The sequence below is a fragment of the Manis javanica genome, chromosome 3, assembly GCF_040802235.1.
Source record: "Manis javanica isolate MJ-LG chromosome 3, MJ_LKY, whole genome shotgun sequence".
NCBI classification, from domain to species: domain Eukaryota; kingdom Metazoa; phylum Chordata; class Mammalia; order Pholidota; family Manidae; genus Manis; species Manis javanica.
In genome coordinates this window covers 4,374,052-4,399,900 of record NC_133158.1, presented here as the reverse complement: position 1 = coordinate 4,399,900, position 25,849 = coordinate 4,374,052, and the positions used below count along the sequence as shown (strand labels likewise).

At 49.1% G+C, this 25,849-nt stretch overlaps 1 protein-coding gene and 1 long non-coding RNA gene across 8 annotated transcripts in view; one reads left to right on the top strand and one right to left on the bottom strand.

Annotated features, from left to right (window-relative positions):
• CACNA2D3 (calcium voltage-gated channel auxiliary subunit alpha2delta 3) overlaps positions 1–20,103 on the bottom strand; it is a 699,185-nt gene extending 679,082 nt beyond the window's left edge. For 4 of the 7 annotated variants that reach the window (XM_073230729.1, XM_073230727.1, XM_073230728.1 and 1 more), the window contains exons 1-2: positions 19,756–20,103; positions 18,169–18,250 (exon numbers count right to left, since the gene is read on the bottom strand). In XM_073230729.1, coding sequence (XP_073086830.1) covers positions 18,169–18,250; positions 19,756–19,970 — 297 coding nt within the window. In that variant the 5' untranslated portion in view covers positions 19,971–20,103. Of the gene's footprint in view, positions 1–18,168; positions 18,251–18,885; positions 19,061–19,755 lie in introns of those variants that run through there. The other 3 variants (XM_073230730.1, XM_073230732.1, XM_073230731.1) reach the window with 2 other exon arrangements.
• A 173-nt stretch (positions 20,104–20,276) lies between these two features.
• On the top strand, positions 20,277–25,607 carry LOC140848303 (uncharacterized). Its single transcript, XR_012128888.1, has 3 exons — positions 20,277–21,766; positions 22,243–22,358; positions 25,370–25,607. It is a non-coding gene; the product is annotated as an uncharacterized lncRNA (long non-coding RNA).
• The last annotated feature ends 242 nt before the right edge of the window (positions 25,608–25,849 follow it).

Here is a 25,849-nt window from a genome sequence, read left to right as displayed (position 1 = left end):
TTCGTGATTTAATCTCATCTTCACAACAGTCCGGTGAGATGGGGATCACTTTAAGAAGTAAAAGTGTGAAATGAAGGGGCTGAGTAGCTGCTCAAGACCATATACTATTCAAGGGGAGCCAGGAGGTGAACCCAGGACTCAAACCCCAGGACTGTGAGCTTAACCCTCTGCTGCACCGCTTATGTCTGGCCCAGGCTGCTGGTCTTCAGGGATGTGGTCCCCTTGCCTGAGCTGCTGAGGTTACACCTTAGCCTCCCCTCCCCCAGGAGACGGCAGCTCTTCATTCCCAGCTCCAGCGGGGGGAGAAGAACCCAGCACACTTTTTGAATGAATGCTGGCTTCTTTTTTTTTTTTTTCCAATTTGGCAGCTTAAAGCAATTAACGTCATTTAGTCAGGCATGTTATTAAGTCAACATTCAAGGGAGGGGGAATCAAGGGAAATGAATATACCAGGTTATATAAATACCAATTTACTCACTATCTAAAATATCACAGAACTTCATCATATGTCAAATATTTTAATCCCTTTTATTTTTTGCCTTTTAAATTCAAAGATGACTCTATTCCCTGACACAACCCTAAGAACAACTCCGTGGTACAAAAACTCCTGGGAAATAGCATGAGCAAAAACGTAGAGGAGAATTTACCAAGATGGGATGTCATGTCTGCTTCTTCCTCCAACACTAACACTATGCTGTCCTCCTGGCCCCTCAGCTGGGCCCGCTTAGCTGACCGTCTGCGCGGTCTGCACTGTGAGTCGCTGCCCAGCTAGACTCCAAGCACCCTGAGGTGGGGCCAGGCTCCTCTCCGGATCTGCCTGTTCGCCAGCAGGTCCCTGATGCACACGCAGGCAGGGCAGCAGATGCTGGTAGGAGGGCTGGATACGGACACAAAAGGCAGAATGCCAGCCACGTCACGGTGGAGCACATGGGAAATGAGGTGGGATCTGCCCTCCCCAGGACCGAGCTGTGTCCCAGCCCTCGGGGACCCTCAAGCTCTGTCGAGCACAGGCCCAGGAAAAGCAGCAAGCTGCCCGAGGTCCATAAGCTTAGCAATGTGCCAGCCGGAATTAACACCTGGACGTCAGACTCCCAGGCAGGACCCGCCCTCTCTAGCCCTGCGGCCTGGTCCAGCCACATCATGCCCAAACCACCGAAAAAGAAAAAGGGAAACCAAGCTCAGAAAACCCAGACCCAGATGATATAAGACAAATTCTTGGGAGGAGGTGGGATATCCAAAATAATCTTCAAAAAATATACAATATTGAACAAACATGAACAGTCACGGGGTTGGGGTGGGGGTCTTCCACCTGGTTCTTCCACTGCTAGCTTTGGAATCATGGGCCCAGTTTCTGCAAATGCAATCTGAGGACCGAATACTAGCCATGGACCCACCATGAGGACTGAATTAAGGACCTCGTCATGCAGTCGCTGATTCACCAAACACGCACAAGCCATGTCCTCAGGACAGGTCCTGGGCACGCCGACAAGGACAAGCCGTCGTTCCTGGCCGCAGGAAGATGACCCTGGCCAGAGGAGATGAGAAAACAAGGAACAGCCCGCAGGTACCAATAACAAACAGCAGGTCAGTGGGTGCTCTAAGAGGGGTGGGTCAGTGTAACAGAGATACAGAAGCTCGCGGCAAATCCTGGAAGCTCTAAGGAAAATCGCAGGTCTTTGGAAGGCCGTTGCCCACCCTGTGCTTGCCAAACTTCTCCCTTCCACTCCCCCACTTCCCCTCACATTTCCCCCATGCCTCTGTCATGCCATCCTCTCATTGCCTCTAGCTGGGCTTCCCACACAGCAGCCCAGAGGTAAACGTGGAACCATCTAAAGTGGCTGTGAGCAAAAGGAAATGTGAACATAGCTAAGACTACAGGCATGATGGTGGGATGGCCCTGAGTTCAGAACCAAAGCTGCCACCTACAAGCTATGTGACCTTGGATAAGTCACATCACCTCCCTGGACGTAAGCGTCCCAGCCTGGAAAATGGGGCCATCAGAGTACCAATCTCATGGGATGCTGAGAAGGGGGAATGAAATTTATACAGGGAGCTTATCATTGAGTCTGGCTGAGAAACATCAAGGCTCACCATCTGTCAGGGTGATTGGGGAAAACACAGCCTCAGTGTCAAAGGTCAGTGTTGTACCTCCCAGAATAAAGCTACACTAGCCTGTGCTTTACCCCATAACATTTAGAGCACTGTTTTTTCCTTAACACATTTATTAGGTTGTGAAATCAACTTAATTGTCACAGCCAGCCTTCTAAAATGAACAAAAGAGAGTAGAACAGAATCCAGTTGAATAGAATTTTCCAGATTGCACTGCAGAGAATAAGGCTAAGTAATGTTTCATGAAACCAGTGTTTCACATGTGAAGTCGTGTGCCCTGGGCTGCACTGAACCATGTGGTCTTACTGTGGGCCAGAGTCAAAAAAAGTTTGAAAGCCACTGACTTGGGAAAAAATGCAGTTTTGTGCCCAACAGGCCCCTGGGGAGCAATTCTTGTACCGGGGAGATTAGGAGCAGCCTTTCATGGGAAGCAGATGGTGTCTTTCATATTGATGTTCACCAAACAAATTTCTGTTAAAGCGCTGGTAACCGCAGGTCCCAGTAACCTATTTGGTAAGAAGAAAGCCATAGGTAACAGGTCAACAAATTTCTCTCCATCTTATAAATTGAAGAATGGCTGCTTCAACTCCGCTGAGGGATTTCCAAATGAACAGCTTCCACAGTCAGATGTGCTCCTGGGTAGCTCCTGACTTAAAAGATAAAATGCCTGACTTGTTCCAAAGCCCCAGTGTCTACTGCAGAGAAAGTCCCCACCCACACCCTGCCTACTGCACCGTGAGGCTACACCCAGTGCCAGCTTCAGGCCGGGTTCAGGGGCTAAGCAGCCAGAGCCTGTGGTCCCGGTCAGCACAGACTTCCTGCACACGGATACTTACACAGAGCACAGAGAGAAGTTATGCATGTTTCCTCCCAGCAGGAAAGAGAGCAAATGACTGGGTCTTTTTTGGGGGAAACCAGAAGTCTTCCCAGAGGTGGGATACATAGAGCACTTCTCCGAGCATGCTATCTGGACCACCAACATCAGAGTTACCTCAGACATTTGTTAACATGCAAATCCCCAGGGCTAAACTGAGTCCAAATCTCTTCGGGCAGAACCTGGAAGAATGCATTTTAACAGCTCCCCAGGTGATATTTCTACACGCTAAAGTCTGACACCCTCTGGAGCCCTTAGCAGCGAGACAAGGACAATGGGGTCAGTGGTGTAGATGGCCAGAGTAGCGTCAGCTGAGGCACAGAGGCGTAACACAGCCCGATGTGTCAGGGAATGTGAGCAGTGTGCTGCCACTGAAGCTCTCAGGGCGAGCATGTGAAAGGTGGCCACAGCAGCAAAGGGACCTGGGTAACCAACACAGCTCTACACACCTCATTGAGTATTCTCTGAGCGTTTGCTGAAGTAGGAAAGAAGGGCGTGACGCAAGAAAACAATTCCAGCATTTGGTCAAAACCAATCTGTCTTGGAAGTCTGCTAAAATAGCTAAAGATTTTCCCAAACAATGATATTATACCACAAACGAAGCATTTCATTTGAACCTCCACTGTAAAAAAGGAGAGGGCTGAGCCTCAGGTTTCCAGATGGGTTTATCAGCTCTGAATAAACGCTTGACGCATTCTGGTCTCCTGTTGGCTTCACTTAACGGAGACCATGTGCATAAGGGGAATACTCCCCGGTAACATACTGGGACAAAATATTTTGGCTCAAAAAGAGAAACATCAGGGGAACATTTTCTCTAGGTGAAATTCAGGCTTAAATTCAGATTAATCTGAGGAAAGTTTGCAAAAGTGGTTTTGCATGGTGAGTCCAGCAGGGCAGCTTTGAAAGGCATGGGACAGGGGGCAGAGGGACATGGGACTTGAGGCTGCCTCTCTCAGTCCTCCAGGAAGCCAGCTGTGGGACAGGGAGTTTCCTTCCTTCTGTGGCCTCGGTGCCCTGATCACGCATGAGCCTGGGGCTGGGAGCGAAAATGCCAGAGCTCCAGGCCTGGCCCGTCCCTGGTTCACTGTAATGGCTGGGGCGTGCAACAGACCCTGAGCGCCCACAGCTGCAAGGGCTGGTTGCCGAGACCTGCTGCAGCCCGGAGGGTCTCTCATTGCCTTCGGAGTAGTCAGGCTCAGCAAGAAGGCAGAGTGCGCATCAGACTCTGGGCACTGCGGGGCCACGCAGCAAATGCCAGGTGTGCTGTGACATGGAGTGCTGCGTAGAGCAAAAATCACCCAGAAAGCCTCACATCCTCCATAGAGTAATGTCCCGGGGGGAAGCTGGGCCTGAGACTCCTCTGAAACCTCAAAATGCAGTACTCTGCTGGACCTGCTTCTGGGGAAATGGGGGCTGGAGCTCAATGCCTTTTGGCAGAAGTACCCCCCAACTAAATCCATATAATTTAAGCCCTACTTCCCAACCAGCTGCTCCCCCTCATCTCAGGGGCTATGTTTGGTGCAGGCACTCAGCATATCTGTGCGCCAGGACTGGAGAAGGGAGCAGACAATTGTACCTGCGGGACAATAATGCAAATGCAAATAACCTCTGAAAGGTTTCCTCCTATGCAAAGGTGCTGGAAACAGCCAGCGGAGGGTGCGGCCGCGGTGCTGCCCAGGACTGGGTAACGCTGCTCTGTGGTTGCTACAGGTACATGCAGCATATGCAGCAGCAGCTCGCACCTGCCTGCGATGCACAGGCTCAGAAACCCAGCCCCAGAAAGGGAAACAACAGACAAACAAGTGTAAAATAAAAGGAAGCTGAACTGAGGTGAAATCCTGCTCAGCAGACACCGTGCAACATCTTGAGGCAGGCATGGCCTCAGAGAAGGTGGAAGAGACAGAAATTAAAATTCGCATTTCTCCCTGATGTCACTGGGAATGTGGCGTTCAAGCACTTCGTGGAATTAGCTGCAGCAGCTTCCTAATTGCCGTTGCCGAGTTGCCTCCCCCAGGTTGATGGTGGCGGCGGCAGCCCCATCAGTCTCGCTTGGTGCTCCACGTGCACCCGCCCGGCACTGCAATGCTCCCGCCCGGCACTGCGGTGCTCCCACGGCAGCTGCTCTGCTTGGCACTGTGGAGGTGCCAGGACCCCTCAGCCCAGCTCGTCCAGCTCATCTTTTCAGGATGCTGCTGGGACACTCCTCAGGGCCGAAGGCTAGGAGAAGTGAGGACCAGCAGGCTTGGAAGTCTGGCAGCCTCTGCCAGCACCGAAAGGGTGGTGAGCTGGGGACCCACCTGCAGGGCTTCAGAGACGGCTTACTGTAGCTGGGAGGCAGTCCCCCACTTTTTTTGGCATCCACGCCTGCCACTGGGGGCTCCTAATCCCCTGCACTGCAGAGTGAGTGGGAAAGGGATATGAAGGCCCTAGTCCTTGACCTGTGCTCAGCCGTCCTTATCCCCGTCCCCAGCGTGTGAGTGCCGGGAAAAGCCTCTTCTCACGTCCTCCTTTGTTTTTCGTGCGCTCAGGCATCCCACAAACAACTCCTGAAGACCACCCCAAAGACAGCTCGGTGCTTAGTGGCAAAGGGACCCTCTCCCATCAGGAAGGGCATGCTCTCGGGGAACTGAAGGTCCGCTTCCTCCTCGACGCCCTAGGCAACAGAGCTAAGGGGCACTCCTGGCACTGCAGACCCCCAGAAGTGCCAGGGGCACAGACAGATCTGCCACACTCATTCCACGCAAAATAAAACTGACCCTAGTGGGTCCCAGAGCTGTGGCCTACCAGCTAGCTGTCAGGCAGGCAAAAAAAATCCAGTGGCTGCCCCAAGGGGTAACAAAGAAGCACCAATGAACATCCAGGAAAGACAAATAGGGATGTCCAAAAATCGAGCAGCTAAAATTCCCTGGGCACTTCCCAGGCACCCAGTTCAGAGCAAAGGCTGTTAACATACAAGCGGTGCTAATCCCCACCACGACCCCATTTTACAGATGAGGCACCTGAGACCCAGAAGTGAAACTAAAAGGGCAGGCTGGACTTTGAAGCCAGATCTGTCCTGCACCAGGGTCCCAGGGTCCAAGCGGACTCTTGCAAGCGATCATCCTTCACCGTAATGGGAAACACTCAAAGGGAAATTCAACCAAATTCAATGGGATTCTCAGAAAGGCTCCTTAAAAGTCAGACCTTTGAGGAAAGAGCTGGCTGACCCTCAAAGGAAATCAAAGACAAGGACCCCGTAATAAAAGGGAAAAATATAGGAAGCTGAGGGCTTCTCCAAATTCCAGGTTTTGCCCCTTCTTATGAAATTAAAATTCTGTATTATGAAAGCAAGTGACAAGACACCCACACAGGACTAAGAGTCGCACTGGGAGGGACTAAGGGCGAGGAAGATGCTTCCACCAACCATCCCGATGAGCCCCCCGGATGACGACAGCCCAGGGACATGCTCGCCTGGGAAATACCCGGATGCCCGGCCCAGGGCCCTGAGCAGGCTCCCGAGACCCAGGCCCCAGCCTGCCTTTGCCACTTGGAGCTGAGGAATCCTGGGCCAGGTGACATTTTCAGTCTTGGTCCTGCCTAAGGTGGAGATGAGGACAGAACTGTCCCCAGGAGTGGCTGTGGGACATTAAACGAAATACCACACAAAGCACATAGCACAATATAGAAATAAAGTGCAAGGAGCCTCTGGGGGCCCAGTGGTCAGCTTTAGTGCAGGTTTCCATATAAGGCCTCCCGGTGACCTGACAGTGACTCTCCCCAGGGGACAGACTGCCGTCCTCAGCAGCCACTGCACCCTGGGGTGTGGAGAGCGGGTACTGGAGGATAGTAACAGAACAGCAGCCCCCCTCCAGAGCACGTCCAAGGGGCTGCTGATTCCTAGGCATTTCATTTCAGCCTCCCGGCTGCACCCTGACACCCTGTGACCACGTGACAGCTGACACTGCCGGTCCGAGGCTGCCTGGTCGGGGCCGTAGCACTAGTCGGGGGCAGCGCCGGACTCAAACCTGCATGAGCCTGACTTGGATTCACTCTCACACCTCTGCACAGTTCTTCCTTCCCGAGACCAACCGCCTCTCTTAAAAGTTCAAAGAAGTCAATAATCCTCTGATTTCTTTCTAAGTCTACACACTTTTCCTATCATTCACAGGGAATTTGATTTATGCAAAAAAAAAAAACTGAAAATCTTTCTGTTTAAGTAGGAATTTCACCTGTGGCTCTGCTGATTTTGAAATTCCTTTTCTCAAAAACATGTATCCTTGGCTTTTTTAAAACAAAAGATTAGTGAGCTGTAGCCCTTTCTTGAGAGGATTACCTCTCGTTTCAGGAAGCCCAGATGACTCTTGATGTTCTGGCATGCTCGGACTTGGCCACACACCCCAGCATTTTGAAGTACTTACCAGTTTATATTGACAAAGGGAAACAGCTTATGTATATTTACACACGCACCATGAACTGATAGTGAGTCCCTTGAAGTGGATTCTCTGTGCTGGTGTTCAAAGGCATAGTGTTCTGACAGGGCCCCGGGCCAAAACCGAGAAGAAAGAAGATTCAAGCTTCAGCACAATCATCCCAGAAGCTAAACAAGGAGCATTCATGTCAGTGGGGCAAAAACCTATGCCCATCGAGCTGTCTGTACACAACACGGTCATACTGTGTGAACAGCAATTGCACTGCTAAGGGGACCTGGTGGGAGGTTAAGAGTAAGGATGTACGTCGCAACTTGCAGCCAAAGACTCCCTCTTCCAGTGGAGGGCTGCCTCCCACAGCGGCTGTTCTTCTCACAGTATTTTCCTCCTCTGCCTCAACAAAGCACAACAGAAAAGGTACTGCGGACGGCGCAGGTACAAAGAGCTGAAGGCCTGCTCCGCGTCTTTCTCCCTTTACTTTGCAAATCACAGCACGTTAGAGCAGCAAACCTGACCCCACACCTGCCTGCCTTTCCTGCCCAAGGGGCACCGTTAGAATTTGGGAAAGGAAGTGGAAAAAAAAAAAACCTCCCTGGGGATATAATAAATGCTTTGGTCTGCATGAAATATGTGTGATGACACTGCCTGGGTCTTATGAGCTGACCATGGGGTCAAAGCAGGTGAAATTTATGAGTCTTTCTTGCTCTTCATCAGTAATGAAGTGGGAAACTATAAATGAGAGGGTAGCCAGAGAAGGAGGGTGTCTTGCCAATGGGTTTCAGCCCCGGGGCTAGTTCACTATGGATTCAATGTGACCAAAGAAATTGACAGCAAAATGTTCTTGGAGTGAAAGGGTTATACCCAACTTTATTGCCAGGTGGCAGGTCAGTCACTAGAATCCCATTCACTCAGAGCAAGTCTGCAGGCAGCAAGCTGGTCCTCTGCCTCTGGGCCCCTCTGTCCGCACAGGTGTCCTCTGGGCCTCTCTGAACAGTTGTCCCACACAGCCGTCCTCTGGGCCTCTGTCCTCGGCGCTGCCACCACTCCAGCCCCTGCCCTGCTCTCCTGCAGCCCTGCCACCCTGTTGCGCCCAGAGCACTGGGTGGAGCTCTTTATATAGAGTCAACAGCCATCTATTGCCCACAGGTGTGCAGTGAGCTAGTCAACGAGGGCCAGGTGAGAACCCTGGCCACAGAAACTCTCATTTTATCCACAGAGGGCTTCCATGGGCCACGTGTTGTCCTAAACTACTTCATATGTGTTATACCATCTAATCCTCCCACAGCCCTACAACACAGGTGACCTTATTAGTTCTATTTTGTCAATAATCAAATCGAGGCCCAAGGAGGTAAAACTAGTAATTGACAACTCCAAACCCATGTGCTTTCTAAAGATCTCTTTTCAGCTGTGCATGGCTCACTCTACTAGAAACCTGGATCCTTCTAAACCAGACACTGGCTCCCTCCTGGGAGGGAGTCAAGAGTTAGCAGCTGTCAAAAAGTTGAGAAGGAAAGGCAGGGCCGGGTTTACAGCACTGGAAGGTCTAGACTCAGGGGAATTCCATAAGCCAACGATGCCTTTCATTCCATTTAATGCAAAACATCGAAGTCTTAGGAAAATGCATTAAGCACCAAGTGAATGACGGGGCACCTGCCATACTTAGGGATCTGAGCAAACCGACAAGGAGCGGGTTCAACTTTTCAAGGAAAACACAAGCGGAAATGCTCCTGGTCTTGGCGGAACAGCCGAGGCCTTGCGTCCTGGCTGCTCAGGAATTCAGCAGGGTTGCTCCCCTGCTCGGCAGCTCTGCCTTCCAGGCTGAAAAGAGGTCCAGGCATCCCCTCCGCTCCCCTGCCGGCAGGACCACCCGTCAGCTCTGCTCACTCCCCATTAGGAACCATTCTTGTCCCGAGGCGGGCACGGGCCCACGCTGGAGGTGGGGGAGTCCTTGCTACCCTCGTGGGGGCCTAAGGGCCCCACAGTCAGCCCCCACTGCACTGCCAGCAGAGCCCACGTCTTCAAGCCCACCTGCGATGGCAATGTGGGGGCATCCCCTACCCACCCTGCCAGCCCTTCTCCCTTCTCCCTCTGCTGTGCCCTACAGACCCGGCTGAGGCCCATGCGCAGGGTGATTGGCCCACACAGGTGGCATGGCTGCAGAGAAATAACAAAGACTGGGAGATCAAAACAAACCCCAGCTGGAGGCCCAGCCCCAGCATGTGGCACGGGGCCCCACCTCCTGAGCTGCAAGCCCTGCCTGGGAGAGGTGGGCAGGTGACAAGGGTCCCCTCCACACGGAGCCATGGGCCTCGCTGGATACGGAGCTGTGTCCTTTAGTAGGAGGGGAGCTGGGTTCACACTCCACACTCATGAAAGCCACGTTCACTTCCTTCCTCTCCAGCCCCGATCAGCAACCTGCTTGCCTGGGCTGGTGACGATCCCAGGGGCTCCAGAAGCCACCAGCACAGACTCTGGGATTCTGTGACGCTCTGGGACACAAACAGCTCTGGGCGCTTTTCTGACCCTTCTGACCCAAGGGAAACCACCGAAGCTTCTGCACGTTTACTCTCGTTGCTCACTTGTTAATGGGCATTCACGGGTAATTGTAATGGCTTTCTACATACGCGATGTTTAAAAGTTATGCACCTCCAACAGCATCCCCCCTGCACTTCCAGGGTCGGTACCTACGTTTACGCGAAGACAAAGAAGAGTGCCACATGTCACGCATTCAACATCTTTAAGGAGATGAGCAGAGGACGACAGATGCCCAAAGGCCAAAACACAAGGACAGACATACCAAGGAAGCTGGAAAGGAGATGAGCAGCGCCTGGGGTAGGGGGCCCCTCAGTGCCTCCTGCAGCTGGTGGCTCACGGCAGGCAGTCCCCACGAATGGCTGCCCCTCCCTGCCCCCCGAATGGCAGACAGACCACCTGCCTAGTGAGGTACCGCACCCCCAGGAAGCCGTGGGGAGAAGCCTAGCATCTGCCAAGGCCTGGCAGGGAGAATCTCACAGGAGACGCTGCAGTGCTGTCCTGAGGGCGTCTGGATTAATGAGTGTCCGCAGCCGCCCGCTGGATGCGCTCCCACGCAGCGGACACTGCTGGGAGCACCGCGTTCTCCTGCGACTTCGGACCTCACGCGGCGCAGTAGGGCGGTTACGGCCGGGTCTCAGGCTGACCTAGTGCCTACAGAGCAGGGGAGCCAGGGATCGGGGACGGGAAGACCCTGAAGCGCTTCTGAAGTCCTGGTGCTCATGTAGGGGTTCCTCGGGGCATCTCCCAATCCTCGGGGAGAAGGGGATGTGCTGGCTCTCAGCCTCCTCCTGCCTGAAGGACAAGAGCCTGGCCAGGCGCCAGGTGGAATGGCCTTCCCGGTGCCAGTGCCCATTCACGCACTTGCTCACTGACTGGGCCCACGTGCATGCCGGAGCCAGGCCCCACGGGTGCTCAGTGAGGGCATCTGAGGACCTCGCACGTGTCTCCTGCAACCAAGAATGACCTCAGAAACTCCCGCCGAGCAGCTGTTCTGCGCCGGGCACAATGCTCAGTGCCTGCGTATCTACCTCACGTAATCCCCATCACAGCCTATGAAGTGGAAGGCATGGGTCTCCCTCACATCTGAGGTTCAGAAATGTTAAACTACAAGGTGACCCAGCCAGAAAATGGCAGACCTGGGACCCAAATCCAAGCCTGTCTGACTCCACACTGTGTCCTTCCAGCTGTTACCCCCAGGCTCTAATTGTTTAAGATGTTATCTCACCTAACCCTCCCAAACACTGTGAGGTGGGGAAATGCAGGTATGATTCACACGGTTTTCAGACAGGAACTGAGGGCAGGAAAGGTCATACAAAGACAAGGAAATACAGCACTGCGGCCAGGTGAGCAGACTCTGGAAACCTACTTCGGTCACCTTGGGAGGCGGCTTAACGTCCGCGATCCTCAACTTCTAAATCTGTGAATGGGCAAATGGCTGCTCCTGAGTATTAGATGTTGGGAGAATTTAATGGGATGATATGTAAAGTACGTATCATAGTGGCTGGTCTGTGAACACTGCCTGATTGCACCATTAGGTTGAGCAATGTGCCCAAGGCTGCCAGGAATGCCACAGCAAAGATGAGAAGGCAGAGGCCAGCCCCTAGGTCAGGGACCTTTCCTTAAACCCCGTCACATCTCCAAAGATGAGTGGCTCTGGAAATGCACCAAGCACTCCACCTATTATGATAATGAGCAAAGGAGGTCTCCCAGACTGACCGTGGCCAGAATGTTAAATGAGGCTGAGAGGACAAGTGACCCAGCAGGGCAAAGAGGAGGCCAAAGTGATGACCGGAAGGGACCTGACCCGGGCCCAGCGGGCCCTCGGCTTGCATAATGCTCTACAGTCATCATCTTGAAATTCTTCATAATTTTTAACAAAGGGTCCCCTATTTTCCTTACATGCTGCACCCTGCTAAATGCAGGTTATATAGCTGGTCCTGCAAATTATATAGCTGTTCCTGTTTTCAGCAGATCCTCAGCTTCCCTATGCCTACTAAGTCTCAGATGCCGCACAAATCCGTGTTTGTGGACTGGGTTACTTGGTCCAGTCCTTGCACCCTGGTTTGCTCCCTCAAGCCGGTCTGTCTAGCAGCCAAAAAGGGAGAGAACAGTCTCCCAGTCAGCAGGCAGCATCTGGCACATTCTGTGATGAGCAGCGACCATTTTTATTGGCACACCACGCATGCCTGCACAGACTTAATAAGTATAATGGTAATAACATGCGCATACCCCAAATGGTGAGTGGCAGGTGCTACACCCAAAAGGGGTGACCCAAAGTCTGTCCTGGGGACCTACAGTCATTCACGGTCCTTCCCACCTTGCCTCTCCAGATGACATACGTGGGCAATGGCTCTTTGAACTTAGGGAGCATACTGGCATTCACAACATCTGCAACATAAATACTCCGGAGTACACAAAATAAAGAAATAGCCATCCATTTCTTGTCAAGAGATAATACTCTCCTTTCTAAGATGGCCTTGAAATGCTCACAAATAGTCAGACTTCTAAGATGTTTACTTTCATAATCTTAATTTGGGGTGATGGAGAAGCTATGCAACATATAAATTTGATACACCTTCCAAATTTAATGTCTAATTTAAACAGCTTTGAAATCAGCACCCAAGGAGTGTTGTTCAAAGCTAGTGGTAATTGAAATGTTTACCATTTTTTTGAAAACATACTGGACCCTTTTCAAAGTTGTGTTTGTAAAATAACTTTCTTCTGAAAAGCAGATGTGCTGGCTACGCACGTAGAAATCCCCTACAAAGCGCCAGCTATGCAGATGCCTAATCCACCCAGGGTGGGCTGTGGCCCAGGCAGAGAACTGTGTCGCAGAGGGGTCACTGAGGCCCCCTTTACATTTCAGGAAGAACCACCTCAGTCTGCTGGTCCCCAGTGCTCAGGAGAATCAGAGGATAGCGATCACCCTCCTCTCCTCTACATGGTTTTTCTCCTTGAAGGAGATCACTTTTGTTTAGTGGACCAGAAGACTGATAAAGATCCTGTCAGTGTTGCCAGCAGCCTGACATGAGGAACTTTCCCTCCCACTAAACAACACACAGAAGAGTCACTGTAGCCCCTCAAGATGAAACGTAAGCCAATATGTCTCTTTTATGAAAATTACATTAATAGGGGGGAGGACCTCATAAGGTAATTCATAGACTGGTATTTACAACATCTATTTCATTTTTGTCCAGTCTCATCCACAGCAAACCAAACCCAGGAAACACACAATCTTCTAAGCGTCTCTGTCGGGAAGACGTTGTGGGTCTCAACTCAGGAGGCTATCTCAACAAGCACTGTGACTGCAAAAAACGGGGGGGCCCCCTGAAATACACGCCACTCACTTGTGACAGAGGATGTATCATGGATAAAGAAAAAGCCCATTTGTTGGCGTTTATGATGATAAATCTGCATTGATGGCAGGCCTGAAACAAAGTCCCCCTATGAGAATAAATGCTTCTTTAAGTAAGGCGAGCACACCAAGCCATTGATTGATCAGCGTAAGTGGGGGCACTAAGCACCAAGTGGGGATCAATCAAAGACTAAAAGGGCTGAAATCCTAAACCTGCTCTTCTGTGTATATGCGCTTCAAACTGCAGGATGACTGCATACCTGGCAGGCTACACGTGCTTAGGGTAATGGTTTCACATTTCTTTTACTTCCACACGGCTATGTCTTCATTACAAAATGGAAACATTAATTGTGCTTGCCAGTGCCCATCAGATTTCATGGTTATTAGGTGGTTTGGTACTCATGTGTTTGCCTAAACATACACAGGTATTAGAGTAAATAAGATAAAATCAAATAGAAGACAAAACCAATATAAGATCACTATAGTAATTGCTCAAAACTAATAACCACATTGGAATAAAAATCTGAAGTTTTCCTCCAAAAAGAAAACTATGACTTTAATTGCATTTCCTTCATTTTGACTACCATCTGTAAATCTGAACAACACAGGCTGCAGCAGTTTCTAATGAGACAGAAAGCAAAGCAGAAGTATATCTGCCAGAAAATAAATTTTGAGTAAAAGGAGAAGAAAAAGAAATGAACAAAAGAAGCTCAGACAAAAACTTAGCAAAGTCATACAAAAGGAACTTATCTAGTCAGCAAGTGACCATGTATAAGTTTGCAAACGCAATGAAATATATGTGTGGATAAGATGCATGAACTGAATTCTAACTGGTTTACCCTGCTCTGCTAATGTCCTGGTGATTGGGCTAATGAGATCAATAAACTGCCCTGAAAGACTGAAAACTGTCATTTATGAATTCCAAGACTTTTAAAAATAATCTTCTGGGGAAACGTCCAATGCTGAAGTGATACCATGAATTAAAGCATTGGCAGAATAGGCTGAATGAATGCATTAATCTTGCAAGATGACAAATAAGTGTGTTTATTCAACAAAAATGTTCAGCGCAGTAGCTAGCGCCTCCCTTGCAGAAGCCATCTGTAGAGTCCAGCTTCCTAAAGGCAGCAGAGCACGGCTACCCAGTTCCTGATAACTGAAAACTTTAAATCATTTTAAAGTCCATCAATTTCCACATTGATGAAAAGTCATAATTATCAAAATGCCTTAAAGAACCAACCTTTCACGTTGCTGACTCTGTCCTGTGGAAAGAGACATCACGTTTCTGTACTAAAGGCACCCTCCCGATAAATAGTTGGTAGTACAGAAACCTGGTTTTGCATTTCAAGAGGTGCAAGTTTAGTAAGTGCTACATGAGGCATTCAAGGTAAATGTCAATCCTCTTCTAGCGCGGATGGCAGAGATACACAGCTCAGGACCTGTATATCTGCTGTGCATTTATCATCACAATTCTGGGGCACATCATAGGAACCCTTCGTTCCCATGGACATGCATTCCCTGAATGCAGAACTAAAGAGAATGAAAAACCCAGCTCCTACCAAATTCTCTCTAGGGAGGAAGGAATGAGAATCAGACCTTTTCTTGTGAATGTTTGGGGTGTGCAGCCCATGAGACTAACAGCTTAGGTTACCAGACCTACCAGAATGCTTCTCACTGAATATAGAGGGGTAAGGAAACTATGCCTCCCCAAAAGAAACCAAACAAAGCACATGCCTGGGGAAAAGAGACAGGCATCTGAATACAGGCATGACTATGTCGGAAAGGAAAGCTAATTAAAAGTTGAAGTGAATCGAAACCCCTGCAGTATCTGCCAGCTAGGGAAGGCAGTGCACAGGCGCGCAGTATCGCGCCGGCTTTTGCCCTTCTGCCCGCCATCCTAGAGCAACTGTAAAAGCTCTCGAGATTAACCACTCCAGCGTACAAGCCCCACGTTCTTCCATTCTGCACTGGGAACACACAGCTTGGCTAGAACACAGATTACTGCATGTTACAGTATCAAAAATATCCTCTTTATAAGAAACTAATAAAGTGCTATTTCTGTGCTCAGTAAAGACAAAAAGAAAAAAAAAGGCAGTGAATACCTAATACATTATCTTAAGCTAAAGTAGTAAAAGCCATGGTATTACATAGAAACAACTGATGAAATATTTCTCCTTTTTGACAAGGTACGTGGTTAAATGTTTGTACTGATGTTGATGAAGTCAGTGGTTATACTGCTACTTCAAATCCTATTACCTAATAAAAACCCTGCTACCAAAACGGCAGTTTTTCCAGCCTCCAAACACCTGAAAATAGGCAGTCAATTATTATTTAACTTCAGTTCGCAATAATTCCTGTGTAAAGTTTTTGCCTTAGTGCAAAAAATTACTGAACTCCCATTCTAAAAATGAACATGCTACATTAATTCACAACATGAAGGGTCCGTTAGAGAAGCTACAGTGGTATTCAGTACACCTTACTTAACTGAAAATCAGGTTTAAATGTCCATGCCTGAGAAGTGTAATTACAGTCTATTATACAACATAGGATTGTCACTGTCACCTTTGAGTCCCCTTAATGCAGTGTTAATGCATTTTTCAACCAAATTTTCCAGTTCATTTTGAGAGTATGGTAATTGTCAAGGACGCAGTGCTGTGAGGGAAGGATGCAGAGTTCTGACTTAAAGGAGTAATTTCTCACACAAATGGCCAGAAACTTGAAAATAAGCAAGAGAAAGGCCACTGTTTCTCTACTTTTCCAAATGATGTTATGCCTCCCACACTCCAAGCACCTCACATCTTTTCTTATTCACAGTCTGGACTCTCTAAATCCATGTTCTCTGCTAATTTTTAAAATACAGTCATATCGTGGGGCAAGGGTCCAAGATGGCCAGAAGCTAAGTGCAAAATGCCCCCCAAGTCCTCTAGCAGAGAAGTCCTTGCCCAGTAAGCCAAAGCCAGGGGTATGTCAGGACTCCACGGTAGAGGACTGCCATCTGAATGCCAGAGCAGAAACCCACCTCGGAGCCCAGCACCACGCAACACCTCACCTTCCCCTCGCATCAGATTACTAAATGCCAGGCGACAGCAAGAAATGACAACAAAGCCATAAACAGCTGGAAATCATTATACAATTGTCAAGCTGCAAACATGACAAAAGCAAGCCAGGCTTGTGAATTCAGTCTCATAAAGGATGTTGATGAGAAGGTAAGCGAAGCCTTGTAGCTATTTCCAATTTGCTACTATAGAGTAGCCAATAATATGGCTGATGGGGTTTTGTGCAGTGTGTGTAACATCAGAGAAAAGGAAAGTGTGAGATAGAAGATATGCAAGCACAACCTAAAGAGACATTCATAGGCTCTGAAGGGATCATTTCAAAGCTGCTACAACTAAACTACAACATGCAGATGAAAAATATTTCTTTAAAGTCATACAAAATGTTCTCTTCTTTAACAGCATAAAGAGAACACACAGGCAACGCAGTAGTCCGGAACTCTTCACAGAGAACATCTGACATACAGGCAAAACGCCAAAGCGGGGTACAGACTGGGCCAGATTAAAAGAATACTAGCAGGAGAGGCAATTCCTATAAACTGAGAGGGGGATCACAGGTATGTAAATTATCATCTTCCATCAAGGCACATCACGTCATAACCTCAAGTTTTTTAACAAGTGCCTATTATGCAATGAACTCCTTCCCCAAATAACGGAGTTGAGCAGTCTTTCCACAGTTTGAAAGAATATGGCTAATGGCAAATTTCAAGGCAGAATGACTTCATGCCATTGTGGTCTGATGCCTTATTATGATATTTGGATTTTATGTGACAAACTGTTTCATATAATGTCCCCAAAAAATGCTGCTCTCTGAAGCAGAATGCCATAAATAAAATACGTACTCGGTTACCAGGCAGCATGCCTGACACATATGTTACATTGGCCCAAAAAGCACATTTTAAAATGCTTAAAAGTTAACTTAACAATTTAAGCTGTTTTGTACCCATTTTCAAAGTATTATCCACTAAAGGCCAATTTTATTTTCTATCCTTGAGAGAATACTTGGGTTAATCTTGTTGATCTGTCAATTTGAAGTGCTTTTAACAAACCCTCTCATCTCTCCTATTTTTTTTCTTGGAGGGGAGGGGGAAAGACCACACATCTCACAGTGTGATTTTAAGCACAGGGCTGCCTGTTTGAATTAAAATTGATGCAGCTTCTGATAAAAGCCTAATAATCAATTCTCCATTCTCATTACTTTCCAGAATTATATGGACACAGACCAATTTCTTAAGTTTGTGCACTAGTCTCATAGGTTATTACCGAGCAGTGCAGCTGAGTGGAAAGATAACCACATTCATTCTCCTTATCTGTAATGATGTAATGCATCCCGGCCCTGGGTCTAGATGATTGGGGAATAATGGGATTGTACAACTGCAGGGATGACAAACAACAGTGCAGCGTCTCTCTCTCTCTCCCTCTCGTACACTGAACCCAGCCTGTAACGCAGGCAAGGTGAAAAACATCATAAAATAGGCACAGATTCTACCCCTTGGAAGAAGTTAGCGTCTTTTGGCCGCAAGAGCATCTGCTCTCACACGGAACAGCAACACCGACCCTAAGAGGAGAGCCGTGCAAATACACTGTTTCCAAGCTCCAGCCAGGACAGTGCCAGTGAGTATCCTGCTTTTCTTTGTGTTTAGAATCAAGTGTCATCTAAAAATAACCGGTTGGTAGGGAGAAGTCACTGCACAGTACATCGCCAAGAAACGGGAGGATCAGAGACACCTCTGATAACTGATGCTGCTCAGGGTTCACGTTTGTTTGGAAAACTAAATTCTGCCTCCATTTTCTGTACTGGAAAAAAATCATCGCTTCCTGCTACCACAGAAACCTTACCTTTTGCAGAAGCTGGGAGCCGGAGTACTTAGCAGCAATGGATTTTATCTCCCCACCAAAAGCCGAGGCCCAGAGCTTCACCCTACAGAGAGAAAGGGCACAGGAACAAATATAACGCCCGTGCCGCGGTCAACACGCATGCACACGCACACGCACACACGGGGCTGTGGCTGAAGGAGCTGAGCGATGGAGCATCCGAGAGAGAAAGAGATAGAAAACGCGCCTTAGCAGAAAGTGCCAGCACCGAACTGCAGAGCTCAGCGCGGGAGGGGGCCCGAGGGGGGGCTCACATAGTTCAGAATGCGCAAAGTCTCCCGGGCTCTCCAAAAAGACCGCTGGGTTTTATTTGAATAACTGCCTGAAGACTTGACCACCCCAAGTGGGCATCACCTGGCAAGCACTGGTCAGAAAAAGCCCACCCATCCCCCTCCCCAAAAAAAGAAGTCAGATGGCAAGATAGCAAAGAGGGGGATAAATAAACGGCCCACGGAAGTTGGAATCCGTAAACAGGCGTCAAAGTTGGTGCTGCCACTTGAGGGGAGCCTCTCCAGGTCTCACCGCCAGCCCGAGGGAGGGGGCAGAGGGTCCCACCCCTGCCTCGCCGCCGCTCGCCGCTCCGAGCAGGCAGGGGCGAGGGGCGAGGCCAAGGTCCGCGGCAGGTCCCGACGAGCCGCACCTGCGGGTCCCCTCCCCGGGCGCGCGGGACCCGGCACTTACACGGAGAGCGGGATCTGCTGCTCGGAGCGCACCGCGGCCCCCAGCGCGGCGTAGAGGAGCGCGGCGGCCAGGAGCGCCGAGGCCCCCGGGGGCGCGCGGCGCGGCGAGCCCGGCCCGGCCATGCTGGGCTCCCTCCGGCGCGCGGGCGGCGGCGACGGGAGAGGCGGCGGCGGGCTGCGCGGGGCGGGCGGCGGGCGAGCGCGCGGGGCTCTGCTGCTGCGCCCGCCCGCTTGCTCTCGCGCGCCGGGCTCACTTGGGGAGAAGAAAGGGAGGGGGGGGGGGGCGGAGGGGGGGAGGAGGGCGGGAGGGGGCGGGGGCGCCGCGCGGGCGGGGCTCGGGGGACTCCGGCGTCCTTGGCCGCGGCGGGGCGCGCCCTGCGCGGCCCGGCCCACTGCGGCCGCCGACTTCCCCGCACCTCCGCAGGCCGCCGCCGCGCCCCCGCTCTGCCCCGGGCCTGGCTAGGTCGGGGGGCGCGCCCAGGGCTGCGGCGCCGAGGGGCGACGCGCCCCGCCCCCGCCGCGCGGCTTTCGGGGGGGGGGAGGTCCGGGGAGGAGGCAGAAGTCTGGGGACGGAGCCGGGCCGGGGGCGGCGGGTGGGTCCGGCCAGGGCTCCGCTGCGCGGCTGCTCGCACCGCTCCCCGGGCCACGGCTGCCGCGGCGGCGCGGACGCACGAGCGCGGGGCCCCCGGGCCGGCTCCACGCGACCGCAGGAGTGGCGGCGGCGGCCGGGGGGCCAGGGCGGGCGGGGAGCGAAGGCGGCCCCGCGCCCACCCTGCCGGGCGGACTCCGTGGGTTTCGGGAATGGAAGGTTCCTCTGGGCTCGGGAGGTGCCCCGCTGCCCGCCCCGACCCGCACCCACTGCAGAAGCTACCGAGCGCGGCGGCGGCGCGTCCGGGCTGCGGGCTGGAGCAGGGCCGGCGCGGAGGGAAGTCGGGGCGCCTTCGGCCCGCAGAACCGGGCTCCCTCGCGGCCTCTCCCGCGGCCACTCCGCCGAGCCCCGGGCGAGGTCTGGGGCGTGACTGGGAACTTTGCGGAGCCCTCGCGCCGGCCGGCGGTGAAACACCGGCCCGAGGGAGGCTGAGTCATCCTCCACCGGCGGGGCGCGACCTGGGGGCCCCTGCAAGCCGCCTGTCCTGACGCCGCGGGGTCTCCCCGGGCGCTCGCCGCCTGGGGTCGCCTTAAGCGCAGCCTCTGCACCGGGGCTCTGCGTCCTTGCGTGTCACCCGCCTGCAGCCCCGCACGGTCCGCGGGTGGGCTCGGGCAGGGTCAGGGCCGGGTCTCGGCCCAGCAGCCCCTGGGAAAGTTACCCCAGGAGGTGCTGGGCTTAACCTCCGAGTTGGCCACACAGGGAGAAGGGAATTTAAGTGGTTTTTATTTCAAGAGGCCATTTAACCTGGGGACCATCGGTGCTTTCTCCAAATGCGGGGAGACCCCCCGGGCCCCGTGGGCCGGTGGCACTCCCACCCCCGGGGCGCAGCGCGGGGAACAGACCCATCGGGAAACGCCAGGTGCGTCCCGCCCACGGGCAGCGTCTACCATCTCCACGGATGACTAACCGGTTATAATGAATTCGCCGGCTCTGTGCACGCCTCCCGCCCGTGGAAGCATGCTAGCAGTTCCACACGGGGCCAAGCACACCCTGACCCTGGGGCAAGTAGTCGGGACGGCTTTGCCGCTCAAATTGGGCACTGGGAGAAAATTAATTTTCCTGTCAGACACCAGCATCCTTCTTTCTACATGAGCGAGTGAGGGAGTGATAGCTTGCCAGCCCTAATTAGTAAGCTCCAATCCGTTCCTGTATGGTATCAATGTAATAGCCCTCATGCATTCCCTCATTCCTCCAGTGAATAATTGTCACGCATGTGTCATGGGATGGAAAGATGCGCTGGACACCCAGCGGTGAGCAGTCAGACATCTGCCCTCACAGAGTGTATACACCAGCGAGACAGGGTTTACTCTAAAAGCCATAATGATAAATACATAATTATGAACTTGGACAAGAGGTCAACTATAATCTGTATGAAGAAAAATAACCTGTAGCATCCATACTACTGTGATCCCTGTTAACTGGTGGGGAAGTTGAGGCACAGCAAAATAATGCAGCTTAGTCATATATAAACAACCACTCAATGATGGGACTGTACTGAGGCCACCTGGGCACCAAGGTCCTGACCACGTTCTATGAAGTCATCAATGCTCTGCCGGCCTGAAATAGGTAAACTTCACAGGCATTTCCCGGCAGTTAGAGAGGAGCCCTGACACTGGCATCTTGAGAATGTGTAACTTAAACAGAGCATGACAGACGATACATTTAAGATGGGTCCTACCAAATATCTACTCTTTCAAAAATAAAAATATTTAAACTGATATTAATTCAGAGCCCATGGAGTCACAAAAATCTGGGGTATGTGCAGCCCCTTCAGGACAAGGGACCAGTAGCACCTTCCCATATACCAAGTGCAGCCTTAGGCACTGGGTTCTACTTGCCACTTTCACCCAAAGGCCCATATTTCAACACCCACTGAATCCAAGCAAATGAACCTTTCCCTGGCAGACCTGCATGTTCTGTCCCATCAACCAAGGACACTGCTTTGTCCTGCAGCAATGAAGCAGTGCTACACCAGTCTGAACAGAAGTGAATGTTCTAGAAAGGTTCACCTGGTTCTGGTCTATGGAATAGATTCCAGAGGAGACCCCAAAACGGCAGCTCTCAGGGCAGGAGAGGACATTGCCCCCAGAGACATATTGAACATTTGGGACTTTACTGTTTGTCACAATGACTTGGAATCCTACTGGCATTTCGTGGATGAGGACTGGGAAGTCCCACACAAGGAAGAATTGTCCTGTCCCACAGGACTTTGAAATGACCACTGGACATTCAGGTAGGAGAAAACTCTGAACCTATAACCTATAATAACCTGAATCTAGAACTTAAAAACTATTTTTATATAAAGGCGTTTTTGCATGGTTTTAATCAGTACTGAATTTTCCAGGAATGCAACTACTGTATAAATACAGGGAAGGATGTCATCTGTTTTGTCTTAAACCTTACCAAGAGGTTTTTGGATGGCTGTTTTACTGTTTTGGAATATCACTTCTCCAAGACACCTGCGCTCACAGGTCATGAGTCGCCGACAGAGCACATCTATATCAGCATGCGTTTGGGGTGTGGCATTCACAGGCTGCATTCAGGCACAAGCCCCTAACGACTTAGTTACATCTTGCAGTGTAATGAGCACTTCACATAGTGAAGTAAAGTACCTCTTATTGTGTTATAAATTGCTTATTTTTATTTCTCTTTTATATGACTAGATAAGGCATCATATTGATTTTTTTTTTAAATTCTGACTTTGAGTAGGTTATATTGGCTCAGAATTCCACATCAAGATGGTAAATGGGTGTTGGGCTAACTCAGTGAAGATCTACTGCTCCAGATGATTCAGAGCCACCAGCTAGAAGGCTGTGATGCTGTTGGTAAGGATACAAAACAATTCGCCTCCAAGGAGTGAAATGACAAATGCTTTCATCTTTGACCCAGCAATTCCTCTTCTGGGAATTTATCTTACAGTCACTAAGTGATGTACATAGACGGTTATTCATTAACAAATTATCTCTAAGAGCAGAAGACTAGAAACAGCCCAACTGGCTATCAGTACATGGTTGGTTAAAAAATCATATATATTTATAAATTTATAACGTATGTATGTAAGTTTGTATGTACAGAAAATGTCTCAGTATGAGTGTGTGTGAGTGCCTGTATGTGCATGTGATTGTGTGAGTATATGTGACTATATCAGGGTGATGTTTTGTGCATGTATGTGACTGTATGCATTAATGTGTGTGTGTGAGTGCAATAACCATGACTTTACAGTTGTCTACATAAGGCTATTTGTCCTAGGGTGAGGCAGGCCTAACATTCCATTGAGGGGATTCCTTTCAGCCAACTACATTTCTCTCTGGAAAACCATGGCCTCACACTCACATGCACAACGATAGAGTCTTAGCAACCATTTTTCAGGCAAGAGAATGCTCTTGCGAAATGAGGAATCCTTAAATGAACAGTTGCAGCATATGCTGTGGCTACTATTCTGGTTTGCTTTACATTGGAAACATCAAGCCAAGTGGAAAAAGAAGGAAAAACTGTTCATGCATAACACACCTTCTAATTATCTGAATCTTTCAGTTGCCTGCATTCACAGAGGGCAGACTGCCTTCTGGAGGATAAAGATGTAGGAAAGTGTCTTTCCAGTATTAGATCCATTTCTTTGGGAAAGTAAAGAAAATACAAGGTCTCTAAGTGTCCATAAAATGGGAACAGGTTAAATTGGTCACGGTTTATCACATAGTGGAATTTCATAAGGCAGTTAAGTTAAAAAGGACAAGGTAACTTCTGTGAACTAATGTGCCCATGTGACAAGCTGCCCATAAGTGAAGTGTTCAATGGAAAAAACAGGTTGTAGAATAGTATGTGTAGAATAAGTGCATTTCTGTCTTTTAAAAACATAGATATAGGTGTGTTAAGTATTGGTGTAGATACACGATCGATCACCTGAGTGTGTGAGTATGGAACTAACTGGAAAGGCACACGCTAAACCTAGCGCTGGTTACCTCTAAAAAACAAGGTTGAGAAATTGTGAAACCTTTATGAAGAGAAACCTTTCACTTTTGACTTTCGACATTTTGATATTGTTTGAATCTTTACAAAAATCACAGAGGGTAGAAGATAGTAGGTCTAGAGATATTAACACAGGAAGCATCAGAACAGCACAGATGTTCCCAAAGATGTGTTGTAATCACCTGTTTTTAAAGTCATGAGAAAGTACGAATGGAAGGCCCATCAATGCTAATGAATGAACATAGAGAGAAGAGATGGCTCCGCAGAGCAGAGTCCTGCCAGGGGAAAGTGATGCATGTGTCCACCGCTGTGAAACATAGCCATGTCAGCAGGCCCAGACGGCAGTGTGGCCAGGGCGGTGTCCCCAACTCCCATCAGTACATGCATGTGTGGCTTTCCCCTCATTAAGCTGTTTTCACTGAACGTAACTGTAAAATGCTGAATTGCAATGATGCAAGTATCTATGACATGTACAGCCTGGTGTTAATTACTGTGTTTGGGGGCATAAGATATTTAAACCACAGTAATATCAATAATCAAAAAAGTAATTGTTTCCTTCCATATTACTTTTATAATAAAGATAAATATAATATGTAACATCTTACATGAAATAATGAAGTTTCAAATATATATGGTAGACCCTCTGTTTGAAGCCAATTTTTGCATGACCCACCCTCGACTTCTCCATCTAGGTCAGCTTCCCCAGTGCCAGCCAGCAACCCCTCCCACTATTTAATAAGGCTACATTTAAAAAAATAAACTAATTTTTAAATAGGTTAAATAAAGTTCATTTGGGTTGATAAATGATTTAAACACACACATACACACACTGACTTTCCAAAGGCAAACAGAAGCATCGTGAAGTCAGCCACTGTTTTTAAGTGTTCCTGGTCAGCAGTTCTCTGTCCGTCTCTCACGTGGAGTTAGAAATGAGCATAAGAAATCACTAAGAAATGAACATAACTTCCCCTTGTGAATGCAGGAACTCTAAATCCTCAGCTTTAAGGAGTAAAAGGTCCCCTATTTTATTCAATCATGATTTCGCCTCTAACATTTCCTATTACATGGGTTGGTGAGGAGTTGATACCTCAACATGTGATAATAGCCTAATTATTCAAATATTTGATACAATATTTGGTCAGATAAACATGTTCATTTTTCCTATAGTAGAACTTTACTAATCATATACTTAAGGAGAAAGATTTGAAGTTAAGGAGCACAGGGTTTAATCTCACACTAACCTGAATAATTAAAATTTGTTTAAGAAAGTTGTTCTTCAGGATGTAAATTGAAGTGAGAATATCATTTAATCAAAATTTTGTAAGTATTTTGCAAATGTTAATATTAAGACTTTATCTTGGAGGAATCATCATGAACACAAAAATATTTAGTTATATTTATCTTAGTATTATATAATAGAAAAAATAAAAACCATTTAAATGCCTAAAACTTGGGTATTGATTAAATAAATCATGGTTGATTCCTGTGATATTACACTATTAAAAATGATGCTGATAACTACAAAAAAAATGATTAAAACAATCTTAATACACATTCATGTAACAATGCTTTAAAACAGCTATTGCCAATGAAAACAATGTGAACAACAAAAGATCTCAAATATATTTATTATCAGTGAGATTGCATTGTTTTTTTGTCTACATTTTAGTCATTTCGTTTAAATTATAGAACCAATAGTGAAAATAATTCTTAAAAGACTTCAACCAGTACAAAAAAATAAGAAATGAGATGTGAAGTCTCCCTACTCTCCAAAGGGTGGGAAAAAAAGGTAACAATTTCTGGTTTTAGTTATTTTGTAATTATCATTGTAACTTGAAATATTCATACTTCTACTTTTTTATTGGTTTAGTCATGGGCCCAGCCATGTTCACAGAAGCCTGCCGCGTGCAGGTGTGGTTCTCAGGGCTGAGATGGGACGGTGCGTGAGGCCGTCCATGCCCTCGTGCCCTTTACCGGCCAGGGGGTCCGTGAGGTCGCTCTCCAGTGCAACGCTGCGCTACCCAGCATCCCTGGACACCACAACGGAGGACTCCCCAATTCCCGCCCTGAGCCTCCCTGTTACACTCTCTCCTCTTCAAATGTGAATATTTGGTAAATATAAAACACTTTTTTACTTTATCAAGGTTTATAATGTCTACATTTTATTTTATTCATTCTTCCAGGCTTTATTTACAGATTAACTGTAAAAACTGAAACCTAAAAGTCACATTTACAATAACAGATGGTTTTGGACTTTATTATGATCAATCTCTGAACCGTGCAGGGTGTCTGGACCCACAGAGAAAACACAGACTTCTGGTAGGAACGTGGCTCTCACTACCAATTCAGC